The 24,892-nt window shown below is 41.6% G+C and overlaps 4 protein-coding genes and 1 non-coding gene across 7 annotated transcripts; 1 reads left to right on the top strand and 4 right to left on the bottom strand.

The window, feature by feature from the left end:
* Positions 1 to 11: 11 nt before the first annotated feature.
* On the bottom strand, positions 12 to 6,086 carry LOC135501348 (b(0,+)-type amino acid transporter 1-like). Its single transcript, XM_064793416.1, has 14 exons — positions 6,011 to 6,086; positions 5,423 to 5,553; positions 4,975 to 5,076; positions 4,616 to 4,748; positions 3,990 to 4,123; positions 3,566 to 3,691; positions 2,700 to 2,799; positions 2,346 to 2,390; positions 1,894 to 2,017; positions 1,649 to 1,752; positions 1,361 to 1,457; positions 867 to 1,016; positions 501 to 669; positions 12 to 90 (listed from the first exon to the last, which is right to left on the bottom strand). The coding sequence occupies exons 1-14, from the start codon at positions 6,013 to 6,015 to the stop codon at positions 26 to 28; spliced, it is 1,485 nt and encodes a 494-aa protein (XP_064649486.1). The 5' UTR covers positions 6,016 to 6,086; the 3' UTR covers positions 12 to 25.
* An 859-nt stretch (positions 6,087 to 6,945) lies between these two features.
* On the bottom strand, positions 6,946 to 16,252 carry LOC135501705 (nose resistant to fluoxetine protein 6-like). Its single transcript, XM_064793950.1, has 16 exons — positions 16,123 to 16,252; positions 15,341 to 15,790; positions 14,900 to 15,084; positions 14,551 to 14,629; positions 13,335 to 13,458; positions 12,881 to 13,131; positions 12,203 to 12,376; positions 11,729 to 11,825; positions 11,334 to 11,432; positions 10,983 to 11,151; positions 10,612 to 10,691; positions 10,247 to 10,360; positions 9,917 to 10,028; positions 9,173 to 9,368; positions 8,804 to 8,946; positions 6,946 to 8,466 (listed from the first exon to the last, which is right to left on the bottom strand). The coding sequence occupies exons 2-16, from the start codon at positions 15,717 to 15,719 to the stop codon at positions 8,356 to 8,358; spliced, it is 2,313 nt and encodes a 770-aa protein (XP_064650020.1). The 5' UTR covers positions 15,720 to 15,790; positions 16,123 to 16,252; the 3' UTR covers positions 6,946 to 8,355.
* A 214-nt stretch (positions 16,253 to 16,466) lies between these two features.
* On the top strand, positions 16,467 to 22,725 carry LOC135501781 (TRMT1-like protein). 3 transcript variants are annotated; one of them, XM_064794088.1, is made up of 8 exons: positions 16,467 to 16,502; positions 17,316 to 17,493; positions 17,766 to 18,197; positions 18,828 to 19,040; positions 19,472 to 19,662; positions 19,757 to 19,835; positions 20,186 to 20,482; positions 21,439 to 22,725. In XM_064794088.1, exons 2-8 carry the CDS (start codon positions 17,375 to 17,377, stop codon positions 21,575 to 21,577), a joined length of 1,470 nt encoding a protein of 489 aa, XP_064650158.1. In that variant the 5' UTR covers positions 16,467 to 16,502; positions 17,316 to 17,374; the 3' UTR covers positions 21,578 to 22,725. The 3 variants fall into 3 exon arrangements, with proteins under 3 accessions (XP_064650158.1, XP_064650157.1, XP_064650159.1); XM_064794087.1 differs by having other exon boundaries at positions 16,469 to 16,552; XM_064794089.1 differs by lacking the exon at positions 16,467 to 16,502 and adding an exon at positions 16,625 to 16,786.
* On the bottom strand, positions 20,705 to 20,777 carry Trnat-ugu (transfer RNA threonine (anticodon UGU)). Its single transcript has one exon. It is a non-coding gene; the product is annotated as a tRNA-Thr (tRNA).
* A 41-nt stretch (positions 22,726 to 22,766) lies between the features above and the next one.
* Positions 22,767 to 24,298, bottom strand: LOC135501782 (beta-1,3-galactosyltransferase 1-like). Its single transcript, XM_064794090.1, has 2 exons — positions 24,198 to 24,298; positions 22,767 to 23,982 (listed from the first exon to the last, which is right to left on the bottom strand). The coding sequence occupies exon 2, from the start codon at positions 23,964 to 23,966 to the stop codon at positions 22,779 to 22,781; it is 1,188 nt and encodes a 395-aa protein (XP_064650160.1). The 5' UTR covers positions 23,967 to 23,982; positions 24,198 to 24,298; the 3' UTR covers positions 22,767 to 22,778.
* Between the last annotated feature and the right edge of the window lie 594 nt (positions 24,299 to 24,892).

Genomic DNA, 24,892 nt, shown 5'->3' with positions numbered 1-24,892 from the left:
CGACAATGTTATATTGCGGCTAGGTTTACTCAAGTGTTTTTTTTGTTGGCACCACCTCCATGAAGACTTGCAGCATGCAGCAGACGTCGTCTGAAAGGAGAATGATCACCAAGAATTAAGATATATTCCTTGATTTGACACAGTTTTTATGTCTAACGCAATGAAAAAGAAGAAGAAGGACAACATGGGTGAGAGAGGATAATGTACCTTCTCTCTGCCATGCACCGCAACATGTAGCATCACAAGGAAGCTGATATGATATGCTGACCAATTATGAGGCGATTTTGGACATGCCTTGCGTATTTCAGCTTGACCTACGGTTACATTTCTTTCTAGTGAAGCGTCTATTGCAGTTTAAATGTTTTAATGGCCCTGCATTGGAGACATCATGGTCCTGCTGGAAGATACTTTGAATGAAAAACAATCATATCTTTCGTCCAAGTGTTCCCTTTCCAAACCACCGGCACTGTTGAAACAGTGCATAATTCAACTACACTTACCCGAAAAAGGTATATGAATCCGGTAGTACACAAGTGGAACATAGAAGACTACCCCAAATAGGATAAGTAATGTGGCATACAAGAACTCCACCCGAGGGTCATTCACGATGGGCACCACAGTCAGGAATAAGCCTATCAGGATGTTGATAGCCAAGATAATGTTTGGCGTCTGGAATAGAAAAATGTCAACAAGATTCTAACTTAGATCAGTTTTAAGTTATAAAGTTGCGTAAACATGTCATAAATTGATTGAAAATTAGACGGATACAGTAAATCCAGTCAGAAGGAGTCACAGCTTTTCAAGGAAGCAAACAGTTTTGGCTGAAATCTGATGCCTAACGAGTGTAATCATAGCCAACTTAATACCGTGAACTTCCGTTTTGCATCTTTCATGGTAAACCGGAATACGATGCACGCTGCGATGGTGACCAATCTGAAGACCCACTCGGCAAACACCGCGTAGTTGATCAGGGTGAAGATATCAGTCAGGCCCATGTAGATGAGTGCCATCACTGCCTAAAATATAAATTCCACACCCAGTCTTGAAATCTTTATGAAATATACGGTCTAGGTTGCAGACAGAATCCTCCTAACGTTTTTTGAAAACTCATTCCTGGTACCATTATCATAGGAAATCGGACCACAGAGACGAAATAAGTCCGCTGAAACATCTGTGAAAATAAAAATTCGAGACATACTCAAAATAAGTTGCTATCAATAAATCATTTGATGTTGACTATATGCCGTCCACGTTCTGTTTGTTGAGCCGAAAATGCATCTTGATTTGCGAACTCCAGCGAAGAGAGGTCTGAAAACGCCGTTGGCATCTTTGAAAATGAAGCACAAAGATTGGCCTATACCTGAAATATGATGGCTGGAGCTGGGGTGACCCTCTCCACGTGAACCATGGACAGTATTGATGGGAGGTGTCCCTCTCTTCCTGCCGCAAACCAACTTCTGTAACAGTAATTGAAATAATGGTTTCTCTTTTTTAAATTCACGGCCAACTCGATGATTGCCTGCACTCAGATGAAACTGTGGGGGTCTTTCTGAACCGTTTGATAAAAAGGGCGGCTAGAGGTCACCGCTAACTTTGCTATGTGCACTCCCGGTCAAAAGTTAACATACAATGATATGGAATAGCATACCTTCCGTTTGAGAACATAGATCCATTGAGCGCTCCAAACACGGAACAGCAGACGGAGATTGGAATGATAAAGGCAGCCACACCGAGCGCTTCTTCTCCCCAGCTCTGCAATGAAGATGAGACAAGACATCGTCGATGTTTGGTCGAAGTGGTATCGACTTACGTCTCTTGGAATTACTGAACTTGAAGTTCGAAAAAAGAAAGCCCCACCTTCGATAACAAGTAACGTTTCAAGGGGTATCTTACCACTGCAACAGCCCCTGATGCTACCAGCGCCGCTGGTGAGAGAACGGTGAAGTAGGAGACATTGGTCAGCATGTAGACCATGGTGACTAAACCAAGTCCCAGGAAAATACCCAATGGGATATTCCTGCAAAAAAAGGATTTGTACAACTATAAGTTGGCTCGCTTTATATGACAAAACGCTTTGACTTCAGGCGGGACTTCATTTAAAAGCTCTCGCTGCTCTAAAACAAGATCAGCTAAACTAAAACATGCAACTACTAGTCTGGAACAAAGTACCAGATTCTGACAATATTTAAAGGATAACTGATGCTAACCTGTCCTCGAATATCAGTGTCAGTTGTATGCTTCTCCCCACGCACGCATACGCTATAAGCTCCGTAAGTACTGATTAAAAGGCCCCGAAGTTCAGGCTGTTGCTAACCTGACAAAGTTGTAAAAACACGTTGACGTACCTTCGTGGGTTGATGATTTCCTCCGCAATGATGTTTACACATTCTCTAGAAAATGAAACAAGCGGACGGAATCAGAAAAACGTGACGGGTTGAGCGGACCTGGTTTGCCTCTAAAGCCCGCTACACACCATATTGTAAACTAGAGGATGGTATAGCGATGAGTGTGCGAGAGGGACAACTTTTCTGTAGTTAGGTGAATACTGATGTTGATGAGACGAGGTCGCGTCCGAGTCTGACGGCAAAGTAATGCCGACTTCCGCTGACGGTGAGCAAACGATCTTCAACATTTTCAAAACATCTCGTGGTAGAACCTTGAAACGAAGTCACCTTTTCGTGCTACTAACATGTACTTACGATCCTCCATAAGCCCATAGACCCTTGTAGCAGGCGATTGCGATGCTTCCTGCCGTTACCACCGTGCCTTCAAACCCGGAGGCAAGGATGTCGGTTTGTCCTGAAGTTAAAACATCAATTGGTGCATTTATACTATCCGAGTTAAGACTTCGTTCGATAGTCACAATGGGCGGCAACTGTTGGTCAGTTCTATAAATCGACATCCTCCGGCAGAGACATAACTAAGAAATTTGCAGTGACCCAGCCTGGACAAATTTATACACTCCGGATGCAGTGGATCGGCCTTGTCCATCCCTATGCAGACCATGTTAACACCTTCAGCGCCGAACCACGTAGATCTACGTGGCCCAAATTCCCCTCCCCTTTGAGCTGGCTAACGGAGTCTCATGGACTTCATGAAAAACTACGCCATCGCCATCTTCAGGACAAGGGAGGAACCAAACGGTCTTTTCAGTTACTACCGTGTCCTGAAGATGGCGATGGCGTAGTTCTTTCATGAAGTCCATGAGACTCCGATAACCAGCTCAAAGGGAGGGGGATTTGGGCCACGTGGTTCGGCGCTGAAGGTGTTAAGTATGACGAACTGCCCTGAGAGTGTAGGTAAACGACACCTAACTACAAGATTTGACGAGATTTCGTTGGTTAATCAATCATTGAACATAGTGATTCATTTCAACCAAAATGGACCACGGCCCAAACTGACGTGTCTCGTTTGAACCTTAATCCAACACCCAACAATAAGATGGGGACACTTATTCGAGGGACACTTATTCCGGTCACACCGGGTTGTGAACGATCCATACTTTTCCCTTCTGCCAATAGGGTGTCACATTACAAAACATAAATCATCGCAATAATCACCATACCTTGTAAAATTCTGATGATGCCTACAACTGATATCATAACAACGGCAGCCGTCTTGATAGCTGTGAAGATGTTCTGGACGGAGGCTGCCATGGAGATGCTGTACACGTTGATCATAGTCACTGTTACTAAAAGCAAGGCACAAAGTTTTGTTATTTTGGACGTGGACAGAACGATTTGAAGACCCAAAAGACCAAGTGGTACACATATATAGTATATTTGTGATGTCCTTCATTATATAAGAAACCAACTCGTTACCACATGTTTGCGTTGATATTGAAAAGCTTCTCAAATCCGGAACGTCGAAGACGCCATTTCCCAGCATAAGCCATAAAATATCTGGTTTCGATAAGCATGTCCCATACTAAATCTGAACTCTGCGGGAGCGGATTGGTCTAGAGTCCCTGGACATTTTTATCAACTTACATATCGTTGTGACTGCAATCGTCTTCAGGATGAACTCCGGAGGTCCGCAACCATCAGGAAATAAGGGATCAGTGATATAGTGGGAGAAGGCAAGGGCAAGAACGGCCATGCTTGCAGGGGCCTGGAGCATTAACCTGTGGAGATTTTAAGCAGAAATAAATTTATTTTGTGCGCTGGCAACAACCTCAGTTGCCACAGCAGCGCCTTCCTGGCCACTTGGCCTCTAGTTTATCAAAGAGTCAGGTCGGAACTTCGTAGCCTCTTGACAAACATCTACGCTACCTCGGCGGAATTTTCCGAACACAACGCCGGAAAGCAGACTGTACAGAGCGGAGCCTCCCTGGCCGCCAAGCTGGAAACCTCCGCTGTGGAATCCTAGCTTTACTAATCAAACCCAAATGCTTCGGAAAGAAGCCAGCTTCCAAAAGAACAAACGTGTCACGTTGGATTAACCAAGCTGACAGGCGTCTTATACCAGGAAAGCCCCGCCCTTGCAAAAAATGTTAAGTCGACGGATAACATAATAAAGTGTTCTTGTTGCTTTCTTCCAGTAAATCTGATCTGACAGGGCGGGGCATCTAAACTACTTGGCCTCATGATAAATAAAGGCCGGCGGCCAGTCTCACTTCATCCAAATGTTTAGGAAACCAGGCAGCGGACCAAAGAACTTGTGTTTGTCCCTGAAGGCTTCCACAATGTAGATGTAGTCACCGCCATGGACGTGGATGATGGTCCCCAACTCCGCGTAGATACAAGCAACTGAAATTCAAACAAAATTATGTCATCCATCTCCTTGCTTCAGTTTTTCAGTAATAAGAGGGATGGTATTAACAACTACAGGTAGGATTACGAAGGAGGAGGACAAAGGAAGAATAAGAAGACGACGACGACAAGTCGAGTCCATCAGTGCAGATATTCGGTTTAAAACGATCAAAACATTTAAGTTTCTGATTAGCGAAAAACAATTTGCCCACTAAGTACTTACATGATATCGATATGAGGCCACACAACATCCATATACAGAGGGTGGCGCCCACTGACCCTACCCCCTCCACAATACCTTTGGGGGAGATGAATATCCCGGAACCTGGATTGTCAAGGGGTGAGATAAATACTCAGTAACCGGCAATAATCGCATTGATCTAAATTCACAATCTCGATACCGATGGTAAATCAGAAACATCAATTTTACTTGGAAATGATTTCTATGGTCTTGTATAGGATGACCTACCCTCTTGTCTGGTCCATCTCCTTCATTTTGCCATCGAATTATGTTGGCATCTGAACTGGCATATATAAAAACCCTTTCCCGGCAGAAAGGCAATTCTTGCAAGAAAGAAGTAAGTACCGGTAAAGTTTAGCCTGCATACCAATTACGGAAATCGTTAACCTATATATACCAATTACGGATACCGGTAGGTTAGCCTACATACCAATTACGGATCCAATGATGAAGGACAAAGCAGTCGTCAGTCCTATCTGCTTTTTTAATGGGATTGTATTCTCCATCTCTCCGACAGGGGGCTTTTCGTTCCTGACAGGGTCCATCGGTGATGCCGTCATCCTGGAAAAATCTCAACAGTAAGCAACCTCAAAGGAAATGAACATAGGAGGGGACGGTCTCCCAAAGGGTTCGCTTTACTTCCACACTGCCGCCAGCCCGGGTAATAAAAACATCCGTAGTACATGTATGTCTCACAGTTTGTCTGATCATGATATGTTCTCATTAACGACATAGCCAGAGGCCTCCCACAAGGCATTATAGGCCTCTTACTAGGCTTGTTTTTCATTTTCGTTTTCATTTTATCTTTATCTTTTCTTTTCTTAGAAAGTCTTAACTAATGAGGCGTCCATTCGTCATCCTGTTTTTGATTCATGATGGGCAGGTTATGGGCAGGTTATGCGACGAACTAGGAACGTCTGACGTGTCTTCAAGTCCTATGCGGATTTGACTTGCGCGCCACACTTGTAAGGGGGAAGGAAATATTCACAAAATATCCTTGATAAAGTACATTACTTACTTCATTTTCGTCGTTCGTAACTCTTCGTAAGGGCTGCGAAACCGATATGCACCGCGTCCGGAGCGTTATACGATCATATTCTTGGCCCACTTTTACACTCTTGGAAAAATGAAATTCGGTCAAGAGTTACCGATTAATGACACTTATTACCACTTGAGACATTGTTCTACCTTGTTTAGTATTAACCTATATACATGTTTTTTATTTTGCAAACACAATTGATTGTCTTCGACGCCATGTATATTCTATATTATTTAGAATTTAGAAAACATCATTTGCAAGAACAACCTGTCTCGTCAGATGTTCTTTGCCGAGGAGATTCTCCTCCGAAGGTAGCTGGGTTCCACTCAATAAAGAAACTGGAATAATCCATTCACAGTTAAAACCTCTATATTAAGAACACACTTAGGACTAACAAACGCTCTCCTTATCAAATAGGATGATCTGATAACGGACAGGAGAGAAGCCTGATCACCCTTTTGGGACCGAAACCACTGTCTCAATATAAAGAAATATTCCACTGAAGGAGGTTCCACTTAATGTTCAGCAAGGTCTATCATCGAATCAAATTAAAAACCTTGAATTTTGAGTCATGAAAACCAGGGATGTGAGAGTTGTTTGAGCAGGAGTACATAAAGGCGGACACTGAGTCATGGATGTGACTTTCAAATGTGTATTCGCACATGGTTGTGACTTTGTCCTCAAAAGACAAATGGATTAGATAACACAGAATCTTTTTCTGCATAGGCAACACAGCAATGATAAGGAAGATATGTTATGTCTCTCCATTATAAGAATGACATTGTGCTCAGATGGGCCTATTGTTGCAGAAGTAGAATAGGAAGTATACAATGTACCGCCATTTCATGGAATATTTGAATGGACAGATCCATGAATACGTTGTCTCATCAACAAGAACTAAGACAAGAGATATGTTGCAACAATCACAGTTTTATTGCTGAATCGAAAGTATACAATGTGCTTCAGTCACAATATAAAAATCATGTGATCAAAAAAGAAACTCATTGGAAAAATATTCAACATTAGAATATTTGCTTAATCAGTATAAAAATATATATCTTCAGTTCAACAAAAGTAGAATCTGGTAATTTATAACATACTCTGTCCATTCACAAATAGCACATCTCATGAGCGTGTCATCACTGATTATCCTTTTAAGTGTACCTTCTGCTCTCTTTTAACCATTTAGCTGACATTACCGGTATATACCGGGTTGAGGCCTTACTAAAGAATCCACTGTACTGCCTAGAGTCCCCTCAAAACTGAGTAAGTAAAGAGAGTTAGGCCTACTACCTATTACCTACCACCTGAAACCACTTGCCATTTTACGACAAATCAAAAAAAGATTGTACCGAGTATTGAGACATTTAAGTAGAAAAACCCTAGACCCGTAGCCTGTGGTATCATAAGTCGCACTTCCACCTATCAAATCCCCGTGTCTTTTGCGCCTTCACCTATGAATTGCCGTGTCTAAATAGACCCGTGTGTCAAATCCCCGTGTCTATTAGCCCCATCGAGCTCAATGGGGCTAATCGGGGGCTAATTTAGACCCGTGTTCAACACGGGTTTTTTGATAGGTGGAATCTGAATAGACACGGCAATTGCAAGTTCTAAGATCCGGCAACAGATGGCGCGGTGTAGTTGCCTCGGTATTGCGCATGCAAAATTCCCCTCCAATGGGAAAGAAACACAGGAGAGCTCTCTACCTACAGCGCACCTGTCGCCGGGGCTATTAACCATTATCTAACACCACTGATAGGTGTAAGTGCGCCCCAGGTTTTTTGACACACGGCAAAGACACGGGTCTTGAAAAAACACGGGGTTTTATGATAGGTGGAACTACGACTATAGTAACCCTCTTCCTGATTGAACTAACGTATAAATAAGACATTAAAATATCGAATTGAGCTGAAGGTCAACAAACACCACATATCATAATCTCTCCTATGAACACCTCGAAGATTCAAATTCCCAAACTCCAAGCATTACGTGGTTCCAAGCATCTCAGGTTCCTTTGCATTCGGGCCAGCTGTGGACAGCTTTCAAGAACTGTAGTTCCGCTAAGATCGCAAATATAAGCAACCCAATCAAAAGGTTTTTACAATTCAGCCTACTGGATACTTAATGTTAAACTTCGATCATTGAGTCCCCGAAGGGCCCCAGATCCCAATGTCCCAGTAAAATAAGAACAGAATTTGGTATTTGAGACAATGGAGCAGATGCTTGGAAGAAGGTTATGCTCGGAGCTCTGGAATTGATTCTCTGGGGTGATGAAATAACATTGAAACAATCACAAGTGAATCACAATCAAAATATCACATCACTCATTTCCTGAAGAGGGCCCTCTCCAGGCCAATCATGGGTGACTCGAATAGAAGCGAGGTAGCAAACGCAATCACGTATGCGGCGACCAAGTGTCCGAAGAATGAATAGATCTGGAAAGATGAATAATACGCCATTCAAATAAAGCTCTGACATGAAAGGTGCATGACGTCAATGAATTCAAGCTCCTTTAGTTCCAACCTGCCCTTCAGGGGGCGTTCATTTTGTTTTAACATTGAAGCCTTAAGAAAACAAATAAGTTGCTGGAAGAGGTGTCTTGGTGACGCAGATCAATGTCAGATGGCACTGAAAGTGTCCATGTATAACCTATGTCACTGAAAATCATTAACAGGAATTTTAATTGAACTGTTTACAGATGGATGAATGTGAGTGATAGCCTAAAGATATAACTAATAAAAGATTTTAGTACGGTAGTTTTTTTATACATACCAGCATAGTATCCGTGGCTATGTATGGCGCTCTCAGACTCGTATAGTAAACTGTCATGATGACAGGATGGACAAGATATGCGCAGTATGTCAGACGACTCAGTGGGATGAAGCCTTTCCAGGAGAGGAACATGTTAACAAAGCCTGGATGGAAAAAGTTAATCAAGTTAGTCAAAAACAGTTTAGTACTTCCATTGATTAGTTTAAAGAATGCATACAATCATTGGCCACTATCCTCAAGCAACGATTTGTGACTTATTCACAGGTACTGACCAATCAGAAGTGAACTATTATGCTTGTTCAGCGTAGACAGCACAGCCATAAACAACTACTGGGGTAGTGATCAAAGAAAGTCTGGACTCGTACATACCTCCGTAACCTGTGACACAAGCAAAGATGACCCAACACACTGCCAACCCCCAACCAGTCCTGGCGGTAGCATTGTAAAGAGAGGCAACAGCCTGCGGAGAGACGCTGCCATCGTAGTCATCATAGAGACCATAGACGACAAGGATTCCGAGGACGATGGCTATACACCAACCAACGACCATGATGACGTTTGTCATCTGAAAGCAAAGTAGAACTTTGTATAAGATATTGATTAGAAAGGTGAGGGATAAACACACGTTGTTTATGCTGGCTCATATAAAGGAGAAAAGACAGAAGTACACAGTAATCAAATTGCCTTGACTGGGACTCAGGAAAACCAGGAACTTCCACAGCAGGGGACCAGGGCAATTCAAAGATCTGTGCTTAGCACACATTATCAGGCAACTTTGTAATGCAGAGGGGAAGAGAAGTGCCGCATCAACTTTGAAACTGAACAGTTTGAACACCAGAGCATGAAAGAAGTATGCCTGCTATAACCAATATGGAAAATGATGGATTTCAATACCTTGCATTTTAGTAAAGATATCCATACTTGCACTGTTTGTTTTGGTATGGACATCCATACTTGAATACTCACATAATCATGATAATTCAAAACAGCAAATGCTGTGTGAACGGGCACTCATATCGAAGAGGTTAGGTATGAAAATCCATCCCCTTCCACATTGATAACAGCCATATTGGTTCACTTCCTTGGTAAAATTTCGCATCCAAGTCTACTTACCAAACCCTTTTTCACTTTACATTTGTTGACATGTAAGATATAGCCAAGAGCAATGCCAAGTGCATAAGGTCCAATCCTACACCATGGCTTCCAGTAGATCTTGTCAGATATACTAAAACAGAAAGAGGAAGAAAATTAATGCCTGGTCTCCTCATAAGATTTGTCAACATGTGGCCCACTGGAAATAAGGACCCAAGTGAGAGCGATGAAACTTGAAATACACAGTTTATTACTTTTTTAAATATTGATCTTTCATGCTGTTCTTCATCCTGTCAATGTCAATGATAAAACTGTCTCTTCACTATTGCACTGATATGCCTGATTACTTACTCTGCCATAGCAATAAATGTTGCCTGTGCATTGTTTTCCGTAGTGATCACTCCGCTAGCAATGAAATTCATCAGTACCAGAGCGGCCGTAACAACTCCACCTGCCGCAGCATTACTGAAACAAAACGAATTTAATTGAGAAAATGACAGAAGCATATGACACCATGTTTACACACATGCTTTGTTTTCAGTGCTTACTATTGCTTGCTCTCTGTAAAACTGTGGCACCGGCCTGTTTTTATACATTTTAGAGGACACTTTGGGGATTTTAAGACTGGTGCCACAAAGAGATGCTTTGGGTTTCAGGCGATAGAGGGCAGCCTGATAAACAAAAAGATACAAAAGAGAAACAAGCTGTTAACTTACAAGTAGAATGCCAAAAGGATGATCGGACTGATGATGAAGAACTGCATGTCATTAGCCAGGTACCATGACCATCCCATGCACTGAAATAACAATGACCAAAATAAACAGGGAAAAGCATGGACTGCTACTTCATCACTGCCATATTGGGCTTTAAACGCATGGTCTTGGACACCACACAATGATGTTACATCAGTTCAGCAGCAGAGCGCTCTGTGACATCATATACCAAAATGAAGCAGTGTGGATTTTACATCACTCTTTACAGTAAGTGAAAGAAGAGGGATACTGCCAGGTTGCTTCAGTACATCATTAGGAAGACTCTGCTTTGGGAAGTTTCCACAAAATTCACGAAATACAAAATGTATACACACCTGTTGAGAACTATGAACCAAGTTATTGATGTACAAGATATTTGTCCACCAGTACTTTGGACAGTTCACATCGATTCCATAAGCAGCCTGTGGGTATTGTGGACCTTCAGACCAATAGCGGTACAATGGAACATACATAAGCATCACAAGCATGTATGGAGGGGTCAGTCTGAAAGTAAGTTGTGAGTAGTGACCCATTACTCTAAATCGGGTAGTAATTCCCCAGACCTAGTATTAAGCAATCACTAATCAGAACGTCGTTTGTTCATGCAATGTTACATGTAACGCCTTTAAGAGCAAAAACAAAAGAAGGCAGGTCTGTGATGCTCAAATAATGATGAGAATGATTACCTCCAGTATCTGTGAAAGTAAAACATGAACCAGTTGACTTTCCTCGGACCTCCCATCTTACCCATCTCCCTCATGAACAGGTAACTGAGGAGAACACCGCTGAAAATAGCTTAAAAGTTTAAAGATTGGCTGACAATCAATGAGTGACTAAAATAATAACTTCACTTGGCTTGTCACACCTTTGAGACGAGACTCATCATTGTAACATCAAGTGGCAGGGGTAGCCAAGACCTGTGATGAGTGAATAACAGGAGTAAATACAATGGAATCCTCCTTCCTGGTCAAAATATTTTAAATTTTCAGATCACTTCACTTGATACACCAAATTTTCATATGACCAGAAACAGAAGAAAATCTCTGTTCGGAATAACGACATATCAATATCGATGTCTTACCTCAGGACAAAAAAGGTGTCTACAGATACAGTGGCATTGAGGATAGCTTGGGCCGTCCATCGTTCCAGCATCATCTGGTAGTAGGGTGCAATATTTCCTGTATGATAAAAGTTTGGAAACTACATTGTATAGGAGTGGTTGAAATGGTTTGTGAGAACAGGCTACATGAAGTGAGAGCGATTCTTGACCCATCCCACATTGCGTCCAACCCCAGACAAGATCTATGGGATGGAAAAGGCAACCTGCACCATCTGCTCGGTGCTTCATGATCAAAGAGCTATTGTGATGGGAATGGGATTAGCTTGAGCTGCTGACATTAGAAGAGGACCGGTAAGGGCAAAAGGTTTTCACCCATTGGCTTCCAACGGGTCTGCATCGGAAGGGTCAAGAAGAGTTTCAGGAGAATGGTATAATCTGAGTGGCCCTGTAAATTAGTAGAACCCATTCAGAAAGTCTACGTTCATGGTAACTTACCAAGAGTCTGTGATGTCAAGAGAAAGAAGAAAGTGTGTCCAAGGATAACCCAGGACATACTGATAAAGCGAATGCCATGGACTGCCCGGAGAGACCCCTCAGGTTGTGCTGTTCCCAGCATCTTAACACCATTCGTGTAGACAGAGAAGGCCACAATGACATTATGGAGAATACCTGAAGGAGATGAGTTATAATAGCAATCAAACTCTTTGACTGACAATTAGGAAATTATAACAATTGAACAATTATAACACTATCTGTATCTGAGACAATTTGTGTCAAAACTCAGGAAAACAAAAAATGTTGAAAACATAATTGATTTGAAGGCAGACTATAGGCAGCAGCTGGGTGTCAAATTGGTAGTCTTCAGGTGACTGGTAAGCATAGTTAGGGGAATGGATTGTGTTTGATTTAGCAATGAGCTATAGGAAGCAGCTGACTATAGGCAACAGACTATAGGCAGCAGCTGGATGTCAAATTGGTGGTCTTCAGTTGAGTGGTATGCATAGTTAGGGGAATGGATTGTGTTTGATTTAGCAATGAGCTATATTCCGTAGAGTATTTGTACATCAGTCTTTGGCACTGTTGAAATCTATATTCACATACAAACGGCAATTTCAAATTCACGACCAATTGTCAAATTTCTGAACTAATGTAGCAGGTCTTTAAAAGACCCACCAGGTTTTTGTTGCTGGCCAGGATCTGACATCTTGGAGTATTTCCCAACTTCACCACTTTGCTTGACATCCACGCTAGCTGACGAAATCGTCTCGCCATTTTCCACAGTGCTGCCATCTGCTGATTGGTTGATGATGTGCTTTTCCGACATGTACAATTTTGGCCTATTTTTGAAGATCCCGGTGTGTTGATGAAGGATATCATAGATCGTACCGATTATGAGGAGGAACGTAAAGAGCGACAGGACACACCTGAAAAATCAAAAAGACAAACACTTCTAACAACAATTATATATCATTTTCATACTTTTATTTATTTATTTCTGAGAGCACGTTTACGTCCAGTAATCAAACGTGGCCGCAGTGCTACAAATAGGCAGGCCAGCAAAATGAAAATTGGCATACGCTAATGAGAAACCGCGATTGTTTTTTATGTGGCCTGGCCAACAACTTACAGCGCAGCTATAGCCCCACCTGTCCATTCAAGGTCAGCAGGTTGAAGTTTACACTCTGAAGTAAACACCTGAACAGTACGGTTCTGGACTGGAAGCCTCTGCGTACCAGTTGCAAGTCCAATTACTGAAAGGAGAAAAAAAAAGATTTGGGACTGAACCATAGTCTGATATCACTATCACTATCAGCAACAGTAAAAATTATCATTCAAATTCACACATTCACGCTGATTTATCATGAAACCTTTCAGGAGATCTCAGATGAGCTGCTCAATCAGCAATACTTGAACTTTTGCATAACAGACAGGAACGGTACTCAGTTGTATACCGAGGTGGAGTAAGGCAAATTGGGCAAAGAACCTGGCATGAGCGTCATGCATGCTGTCAGTGGGGTTAAAACCAGGGACCTCTTGTCTGCTAGTCAAGAGTCTGAATCTCCTGACTACATTGGCTCCACATGGAGAGCAGAAGGCTAAAAATCACTTCAGGAGACATTGCTTTATTATTCATTTGGTGCAAATGCATTAAAGAAGAACCCTTCAAAAGTTTCACATTTTACAACTGAACAGTCATGACAGTCACAGTTTAAAAGGCACACATAGAGACATTGGTATCAGACATCTGTAACAGTGCCTTGTTCATGGACACGGTCCAAGTGAAATATACATGTCCATGTACACCCAAACAATCTTTCTTTTATTGTTTGCCCCAAAGGTCATGGAAATCACTTTCATTATCAGGTTACCAGATAACACTTGACCAAGATAAAAAGCAAGGTTTTAATCTTAAGCAAATATCATTTGCACAAAGTAAACTCCATTGTAAGGAAGATTTGCATGAAGAAACTCCATTGTAAGAAAACAGAATAATTCTAGATTACAAGATAGGGAAATCTTCTTGAGTAAGACTGCAAAGGCCAGAAACCTTGGGTCACAGGAAACTGATTACACAAATTTTTTTGCATAATAATGTCAAGATAGCAGGAGGAAATGAGTCATTCCCTCTAATTGAAGGTCAAAATGTATGATTGCAACCTAGTTTTGAGCGATTTCAAGAAGTCCTACCATATTAAGTCACAGGCATTTTAGCCCAGGCACTCTGAGAACAAATATTTTTAACTTTGAAAGATACTCATGTCTGTGAATACTTAAATCACGAAGGATACCAAAATCGATTAAAATTCTTCACTTGATATCAGTTTTTGAACTGAGGTACTCACAAGTGTTGAACATCACCTCTGCATCTTCTCCGCTGCAGCTGTTTGGCAAACACACCCCGTAGGTGACAGTCAATGCTCCCTGAAAAGTAAATGGAAATTATCAGACATAACTGACTCGTTAGGAAAATCAGTGACAATGGTTTGGGGCTCCTAACTCACAGGTGGAATAAAAACATTTTCCACTGATAAAACCACAAGGTTAACCAGTATCGTGCCCTTAGTTTCTGACTATGTCCTCTCTGAAAAATCACAAAAATGTGAGGCTTGCACAAATAAAGGAGAATGCAATATTAATGTTGGTTTTATTCAAATTAGGATAGGTCAAGGGAACTTAAATTATGGCACTCACCGCGATCCCAAAGGGCACCTTGGCATGTGGTGCACCTATTCCCATCTTACAATACCGGCCATCAAAGTCGACTGAGGAGTCATTGATGCTGCTAGCATGGATGGTCCAACACTCATCATATGAACCGAACCAGTAGAGATTTCCCTCCATCAGGCCACTGGCTGGCTTTCCAGCTGCATCCAACACTGAAGGGAATAGAGACAAATTAGAAAATAAAAATGAATCAAATTCTCAAGAGATTACATTTCTACACAACCGAGGAAAATTCAGATCCGTAAGTAGCAACAAGATGTCGAAGGATTCCTGCTAGGTGTCTGGTTTCCTCCTTCTTTACACTACAATCACAACACATTGTCATAGACCTCGTAGTAGTCACTAAGCTCTCAACTTAATATTTTAACAGTAACTCAGTTTTTAAGATCTTATTTTCTGCATACTCACTTTTGAGAGCCCATCCCTCTCTCCGGAGTAGACCTTCCACAATCTGCATAGTGTTGTTGACACAAGTTTCTGAGATGTTCTGCTGCAGCAATTCATCCTGAGTACTACGTAGTTGATATTTCCGTTTTAACAAGCTTGGCAAAGAAAACAGATTTTTCAAAACATCCAAACTATCAGCAAAATCAAATAACTCGTCCTGAGTTGTTGTGTTACTAATGCTAGTTACATCATGATGTAACCTTTCTAGAGATCTGTATCTACTGGCATAGCTGGCATCCTCAGTGCTTGAACTTAGGGTACCGGAACTGGCCCCAAGGAACCCCACCAAGAGTAGGAAGACCAGAAGAGTTTTTGATGGAATGTGGCTATCCATTCTCATGTTAATGTGTTGTGCAACCAGAACACCTTTGTAGGCTGGACTCCCTTTTGTTCTATCCCGAATAGAAACAGCTGAAAAATAACGATATTTTTAAAAATACATGAAAACATGTTGAGATTTAAAGTTAATATTATAAAATGAAGTAAGGGTCTTGTACTTGTAGATTGAGACTAGTAGTACACATATGGTGGCAGGTAGTTCATATGCCACAAACTCGACGTACATGTAAAGCCGTACCGACTAGCAGGCCTTGATGTGATGTACACAATGTCATGTGCATTGAGTAATTGACTGTCAGTGACAGTGTCATAATGGAAGAGCACTTTTTGGCATGGTATGGATGGACCATGTCATATAGTAGTGCACAGGACAGATAGTGTGAATGAAAGTAAATATTTCTTACCACTCCAGGAGAACTGCTGTGAAATGTAACGAAGGAACAAAGTTGTTTCGTAAGGAGTCACAGGCAAATCGGACTTTGAAATTGGTAAAGATAAAATTTCTAGAGAAACATGAGAAATTGTCCGTCTCCCATTTTGTATGAAAACCACGTGATGTCCATGAACAGCTGGTTTAGCCGCATATATAAAAATATAAAATTCTACTATCATAAATAATATTATCCCTTGAAACTGTTCATGTAGTAATTTAAAAGGAAGCGTTATCATACATTTTGAATTGAACGAAGGTTTTTGAAGAAAATGATTTTAAAACTATTTTTGATCGGCTATTAAAATCAACAGCCACCTAAAATGGCCGCCAATGTAAACAAATTTACAATTTGTAAGAATCTCGGAAATTTTGTCTGATTAGAGGCGCATATTAAACTAATTGTGGGTGATACGTGCATAACTCTGTGTCTAGATTGCATAATTAAAGAATCTCATGGTCTAGATGTTTCTAAAACTCCTCAAAACTGAAGGATGTGGGCTTAGTTATTATAGGAGGGGGCGTGGCAGCCGCACTGGCAATGGGCATTAATGCATCACCTGTCAGAGCTAGATAGGTGTTTGGCCAAGCCATGCCAGTGCTTTAGCTCTTCAGATGCCAATTTCTTTATGCACACGGTAGATCATTCATGACTATTCAATCGTCCACACTTCATACATGCATCGCACACAGTCGTGTGAATCAGTACTAGTCTATTGGCACACGTCGTCCATAGCGGCTTACGCCATGGACGTCCTAGTTGCTGCTGATCCATGCAGCTCCATCTAGATCTGCTGGTCCATGCCGCTCCATCTAGATCTATTGCTGTAGGCCAAGGGGCTGGGCATTGTTGGCCAAGGGCTGGGTAGGCCAAACTGAAACATCATGCAGCCTGCATGAATATCATTGGGGGGCCATATAGATCAACAGAAATTTGTTGATGAAACATCGGACAATCAGTCGAATCTTTCCTTACATTTATAAAAACAGTTATGTCAGTATGGCAGTGTGTGCATGACTCTTCTGTCATTGCGTGAAGTCCTGTGATAGTATACAGAAAAGAGTCGCAATTAAGGCCTACTGTTCACTGGCTCGAATTTTACAAAAGTGGAGGTAACATTTGCTTTAAAAGTTAACAGTGTCATGAATTGTTTCTATTTATTTCAGCCTAAGCTTGCCTGAGAGTGCTTAATCAAGTATTCATTCAGTCCACTCATTCAAAAAACATGGCAGATGCCTGTGTAACTGTAAGAGAAGAACTGGGTGTGAGAATTGAAGAGATCAAAGATGCTGTACCTGTCTGCAAGAAAGTGAAATCATTCAATCCTGCCATGGCCATTAATAGGTGGGTTTGAGCTAGGTGAAGTTATCTATCTTAGCCTAGGTTAGTAAGGTTGTATACAAAGATAACTTTGGGTCCAGTTAAACAGATCATCATGTTATTCACTGGGAATATGTGTAGTGAGTAGTTTGGTGCATTCCCTAAAAAAAGTTTCAGATCTATTCTGAGCCATTTTGACAGGTAAAATCCTTCTTTCAGTCAAGTTGCAAATTAGTGGAAAGACTAGTTTAGGCTTGCTGGTAATTGTATGACTTACTCTTTTCTTTCTCCTCCAGGGAGTTCAGTCTGTGTACTTTGGCTGTGTTAGCAGAGAAAAGAGATCAGCCTGAATGCCTTGATGCGTTTGGCTGCACAGGTCTGGTTGGACTGCAATGGAAGAAGAATCTGAAACACAAGGTTAAGGTCACTGTGGCAGAGGTCAATCCGATCGCCTTGGAAACGATAAGGAAACATGTTCATCTGAATAACTGTTGTTTGAAATCCAGAGTAAGATTTGGTAGCTCGTCTGACACTTTTGCCGATGTGCTCCGGCCAAGTTTGAGGTCTCCGACTACCGATAAAACCTTTAGTGCAGCATTTGTGAGGCGGAGTTTTGAAAATCAGATTCCTCAGGAGCCACAAATTTCAAGTGAGGATGTCCCTTTAACAGTTGAGGTGATACAGAGTGATGTAAATGTCCTGCTTCATCAAAGACGGTTTGATTTTATGTAAGTCCATGGTCAGATGCAAGGGTGACCATGTCATGATCACTACCATTTATTCTGTGTTACCCTCAGACTTAAGTCCATTTGACTTGGGCAGATCCCATCCTTCACAATTGGTGCCCAAGATGGCAGATTAAAAGATGTACCCTTGAGCATTTTCCGTTTACACTTTAAATGACCTGTTGGGATTTGTTATCATATGATATGAAAAATGAAACATAGGTTTTACTGAGAAAAGAGCCGAGTTGTTTGGCATCCTACCTCCCTTCCCATTTGAGGGAACTCACTCAAATTTCCAAACACAATGAAACACAACTCCCTCAACATCCATGTGACTATTCTGACCTGACTCCATTAGGATTTGTATAGGGGTTAGGGTCAAAGTTAAGTGGAAGGATTAGGGGTTGCAATAGGTGTCATAGTGCGGTCAAGAAAATAAATGACAGGATTCTAGCCCCAGTCTAGACTAATTATGTGCATTTTCCTTTCAGTCATCTTGATCCAAATGGCTGCACAGTGCAACAGATCCAAATGGCTGCACAGGGGTTGCAATAGGTGTCATAGTGCAGTCAAGAAAATAAATGACAGGATTCTAGCCCCAGTCTAGACTAATTATGTGCATTTTCCTTTCAGTCATCTCGATCCAAATGGCTGCACAGTGCCCTACCTGGACGCAGTCTTCAGAAATATCAATGACAATGGAATTGTTTTGCTCACGTCCACTGATGTTGCTTCACTCTTTGGAAAATGTCCTCAGGTTGCTCAGCGAAATTATTGTGCTCGGTGTATAAAGACGGATTACTCCAAGGAGTTTGCTGTCCGGTTGGTTACGGCAGTGGCAGTCAGGTTGGTAACTAAGTGTGTGAAATGAAAACAGACATGCTGATGAAATAATGCAGATTCTAATCTTTCCACAGCGAATGCCCTGCTCAAAGATTGATTGGCTCCTGTCGGAGAACGTCTTTTACTCTTGGCGGCCAAAAATACTTCGCTGCCATCTAGACAATATCCAGAGCAAGAGAAGCTTCTTTAATGCAAATTGCAAAGTCATTAATTCTCAGTTCTCAATGAACAGGCTGAAGTCTGTTCAAAATGGGAATAAAGAGCTATATGATACTATTTGAGAATCGGTAAAAATGAAATTGATAATCAGCAGTTAGGAATGAGGTATAGGAAATGAGTCGCCAACTTCAAAGTTGACATACAACCTATGATGAAAAGATTTTTTACTATTAGAAAACATCAATACAATACCTAGCCGTCATCTTTTCTCCCAGGGCAGCTGCAAGGAGTAATAAAGGCATCAAAGTCCTCTATGCTGTAGCAGTTGATCACTTCATCCTCGTCGCCATCCAAGTTTTACGTGGACCCCATCATGCCGATCGGAGTGTGAATCTAATAAGAAGAGTTTTGCATTGCCGGTGTTGTCAGGAACATATCATTTACCCGCTGACGTGTGAGCCAATAGGTAAGTAAAAAAAACCTAATGGGCTGAAAAATCAAGCCAGATAGAAAACTAAATTTGTCTTATTAATCTTCTTTTTCTCCTTGCATGATTTCAGGAGACCCCTATGCTTTGCTACCGTGCGACTGCCATCGTCACAATCAAGCAAAAATAGGTGTGGAACTTGGGCCAGTTTGGTGAGTTTTGTAGGGCATGCACTGTAGAGAATCTTCAGGCTATCATTCTTGTTCAGGTAGAAACCTGTAAAGAGAGGGCAGATTAGGGTACAGTCTAAAAGAGGCAGGGAAATGATCTGAAAAAAAGGTCAGGCAATGTGAAGAGGAAATTTAGAAAAGGGGCAGGGCACTAGGTAAAGCTCTTTAGCTGAAACCCCGAGCATGCTCCCTGGGAGTCAAACACATTTCTTATTTCATGAGGGCTGGATGATGAAACCAAGGCTGACCTTTATACTGTTTGCACATGTCAATGAGTCCTCTGAAATCATCTTATTTTTCTTATTTCATCGATCTTTCTCCTTCCCCTACAGGGCTGGAAATTTATTCGACATAGATTTCATCAAGAAAATGCAGCTTGCAGCAAAGACTTTAAAACTGAGTAACAGACTTGTGTCGCTGCTCGTTACCTTGGTAACAGAGGCTGTCTGTGCATCGAATTCCTCGCTGAATGTGTCAGTTGAGAGAGGAGAGGAGACTATTCCAGACTCAGACGTACCAGTTAGCAAGAGGATGAAGGTGGATGATTTTGGACGAGGAACTGAATATGATATGCCACCATTTTATTACTTTGTGTATCACTTGAGACTCAAGAATGTTGAAATACCAAAGTATGTTGACCCAATGTCTATTTTTCAATCGATTAAACTTAAAACTTTTGAATAATATTCAGAGCTTTGCATCATTTCATATCATGCCCTCAAATTTTGATAGGACACACTGGGCTCATTCAAGCACAAGAAATTTGTTCTATTCTGATTCTTCGCCACCGGTTATGTCGAAAAATGTCAATTAAATTAACCAGAGTACAAAAAATAAATGAAAAAAATCTTAGCCCCCAGTGAGATTTGAACTCACGACCCCTGGTTTACAAGACCAGTGCTCTAACCCCTGAGCTATGGAGGCTTGGTTGATGTATTGAGCCCTACTTTTAAAGTTGTACGTTCTAAACTAAGTCAATAAAAGGCATCTGTCACAATCCAACATCAATAAAATCTGTTGGAGACTATGCTGTCCCATTGTCTCAAGTCAAGCCCATTGATGTGCATTACTGTGAATGTAGGTTTCTCCTCAGCTGGATGTCTATGTTTAGGTGATAATTGATGATTGATAGCTGTCGGATGTTTATGTTTAGGTGAATTGATGATTGACGGCTGTAGACTTTCATGTTCCTTTCGACCAGTTTTTACCTCCGCTATCTTAGTGTTAGCCTAATCCTTCAAAAATGTCGGACAGATAGTTTTTGGGCAAGGAAAATCATTGAATTTTTATCACAAAAGCATACCTATAGGCTACCTCTTCAAAGGTTTTGCTACTCAGTAATACCAGCCCATCTCTTATTTGCATAGAGTGATTACTTGAGCTGTATTAAATGATATTTTGGCCATCGATCCTGATTTCCTAATGTTTGTCTCAATTCAGGTGCAAGTAAATTATATTAGCTGCCTAGTTTGTGCATGTTTTCATGCATTCCTCTTAAAATTATAACCTGACATCAGCTGACTTAAGCACTAAATTACAATATTGTGTAGCTTTGATGATACAGTATGATTGGCTGTCTTTACAGGGCAACCAGACTCATCAAACTTGTGCAAGACGAAGGCCATCGCTGCAGCAGAACTCACTTTGATCCCACAGCCATCAGGACGAGCGCCAATGGACGACAGCTACGTGATATTCTCAATAAACATTGTCACAAGAGTTAGCTTCAGTGCTTTGCAGCAACTAGTGACACAATTGTCAGTCTACACAGATGTTCTGTGTTGTATAATGACGGATTAGGTTAGGTTCTCTAGAGACCCTTGGATTTTATTACCAAAGAGATTAAAAGTGCATAATATACTAGAATCGTTTGTATCCAGGACAGTCTATCCCACTGGTAGTACATTGAACCTGTAACATAATGCATGGTCACTTTCTAATGTGCGTCAAAGCTAGTACTGTGACACCAGTCAGGAGCTACATCCCGTGTGCTGACTTGTCAACTCGAACTTCTGTCTGAAATGCTAATCAGAGTTGTAAGCTTTTGACTTGTCAACCTATTTTCCATTGGGACTGAATTCTGTAGCTAAGACTAGCCCTGGTACCCTTTACCCTACAGGTTGATCAAGCCTGTTTTCAGAATAGCTGTGGTGTTTTTCTGATTGTTGACATTGGCCCTAATGAATAAGTCAGTAATGAATCACCAGTGACTTTACACTAAAAGGTTTGTACAGTTGAAATATTTTAGTTTTACATTGATATTTATACACCAAGTTATTTGCTTGAATGAACAAGTTAGATATTGTTTTAAATATATAACGATTACACATTTCATAGTTTTGAATCACTTCATTTCGTTAGAGCAGCCATGCTTTTTAAACTAGAGAAACTGTCATCATCACCATCATCTGAGACTGGATGTGACCATGTCTTATTTGGGACTGGATGTGACATTGTCTCATCTGGCACAGGATGTGGCATTGTCTCATCTGGTTCAGGATGTGGCATTGTCTCATCTGGCACAGGATGTGGCATTGTCTCATCTAGTACAGGATGTGGCATTGTCTCTGCCAGCATTTGATGAGGCTATGTCACATTGTGGAATTTAAACAACAGTGCCACATATAGTACAGATGTAAAAGAAATCATCTGGGACTTGATGGGGATGCTCCTAATCTGAAGACCACAGAAGACCGCATGCATGATGTCTAGTCAGTGTCATAAAGAATTTGGACATTCTTGGTCTCATTGAATGGGAAAGAAGAGTGCATTTGGCTTACTGCCTACTGTCTAAGGCCTTGATTGCTGCCATGAATTCTCTAGAGCGATATATGGCAATTTTCATCAATGTAATGGACACAATAATATCCAATGTATATGCACTTCTGTGTGATCTGTATTTGGCCATCACATTCTCTACTTGGATCAAAGGCCGACATAAGTTTCTCTCTTTAATTTGGCTTGTTTACATTCTCCACTTGCACTGTCTCTGTTAATGTTATCAAACAGAGTCAATTGTTCCAGCGGTTTGAGATTGTGGACTAAAATCATATAGAGATGCTGGCACGCTTGGTCAACAAAGTTCATCTTGTGGAATCTTTCGTTATTGCGAGGGCGGATTCCCAGCCTCTTCATCATTATACCAATGTAGCCGTCCTCCATGGCTATGGGGATCTGGACGCCGAATAGCGGCCGCATCTTTTGGATAACGTCAAAGGAGAAGAAATAGACGGGACCCTCGATGAGATCAGGGAAGAACTTCTGCGGGTAGTCCTTCCTAGAGACATATAACGGATTAGTCTCATCTCTGATCGGTTGGTCTAGTCTGATCATCTTTCCAAGATAGATGTTCCTCGGGGCAGTCTTGTACTTAGATGTTATCCATGCTAGCATTGAAGGCATGTTGATATACTCATGATCTGGGACTTTGAGGAGGAACGTGGGCTTGCATGGAGACAATTTCTGGACGATCCACGTCACACCGACCATAAATTTCCGCGTCTCTTCCTGTTTTGATTCCATGAAGTCCGCCTGGATGATGTCGCCATTTCGTTCATTCTCATCCCTGATTAAGTCATCGTTTCTATCATTACTGCGCCCCATTACAAATACCGTCTGCCACATCTTCTGCTTGCCTTTGAACTTTTTGTAATTGTCCTGCGTTCCCCATGTTTGTCGAATCGCATTCCTTGCCTGGTACCCGTCCATGTCGCTAGAGACCAATATCACAAGCAACAGTTCCTTACAATCAACCTTTGGCCGCACGACTAAATTAACGGGGAACTTTTTGACATTTGGTTTGGGGATGTGCTCTAGGTGGACCTTTTCCTCAAAGTCTCGGTCAAAAATGGGAAGTTTCGGCATATCCTTCCCTGCCTCCTTGATATTCTTTTGCATCTCATCCTTGTACTTTTTCTCAATGGCCTCGACATCGATCTCGTTCAAGACGGGCGCAGGAAAGACCTTTCCAGTGTTGGCGCGTCTTTCCGACATGTTGTAGAACTTGTAGAGGATGAGGCTGACCACGAACGCCACAATGATCCAGCCGATTGGCGACAGGTGGACACCGGAGCGCTTGTAGCGGAGTCTGATCAAGCTCCAAGTGTCCATCATCTTGGAGACACACAAACTGAAAATAGAAAGAAGACATTTTTTGGATTCTTTCTGAGTACTGTAGGCTGAGACTCCTCTGAGCCGTTCTTTCCAATGATAATAAGGCAGTGTGTCGAAGGCACTGTCAATTCAGGGTATCTTAATGAACAATCCAACCCAATAAAAGCGAATGTCCTGGTTGTGACGATTGTCCGATGAATAATCATATTACTAAAAGAGATTGTCCCCTACCTTTTCACGACTCGGGTATAAAGTAGTTCTCAGTGTATCTCAAATATTCCTCTCCTTTTCGTATTCAGCATAAAATTGCTTTGCCTAATAAAACGTTGCGAAATCCGTGCATTGCATTCGTGGCACTGAGAGACCACTATTGGGACACTTGACCACCTGTCCTGGACCAGACCACATGCTCGTGTTTGGAACTTGGTAGACATACGGAACTCTGATCAATTGATTGATTTCTGACTGCTGCAACTCGTTTCATAAATTTATAGATTTTAGTTGATATGACTCCCATGATGATGTGTGGAACATCTGATGCTCCTGATGCCAAAAGAGGCTTATCCCTGTCTACCCTCCGGACGCAATGGCATCGGCCTCGTCCCGCCTCATGACGTAGCATGAATAGGATGACAAATAGACTACCTCGGGATTTGAGGATGTGCGGCGGGGTTCCACTCAGGGGGTTCGGGATCATAATTGTAGTCATTTCATTTCATTTCATTTACGTGAGGGAGTGAGTGTGACTCATTGCTTGAAACCCCACCGCTGGGGTTCTTCTTATTCAACGTTTGCGCAAGTCGAAGGGCGAGACGACATCTTGCTTTTATCACGAATAATTGGTGACACCGATATATTGTGAATAGGCAGCGTTTCAGTGCATGCTGTACGATTACTAAATACACTTTACATCGATTTACATATGT

The sequence above is a fragment of the Lineus longissimus genome, chromosome 17, assembly GCF_910592395.1.
Source record: "Lineus longissimus chromosome 17, tnLinLong1.2, whole genome shotgun sequence".
NCBI lineage: Eukaryota > Metazoa > Nemertea > Pilidiophora > Heteronemertea > Lineidae > Lineus > Lineus longissimus.
This window is presented reverse-complemented; position numbering and strand designations above follow the sequence as displayed.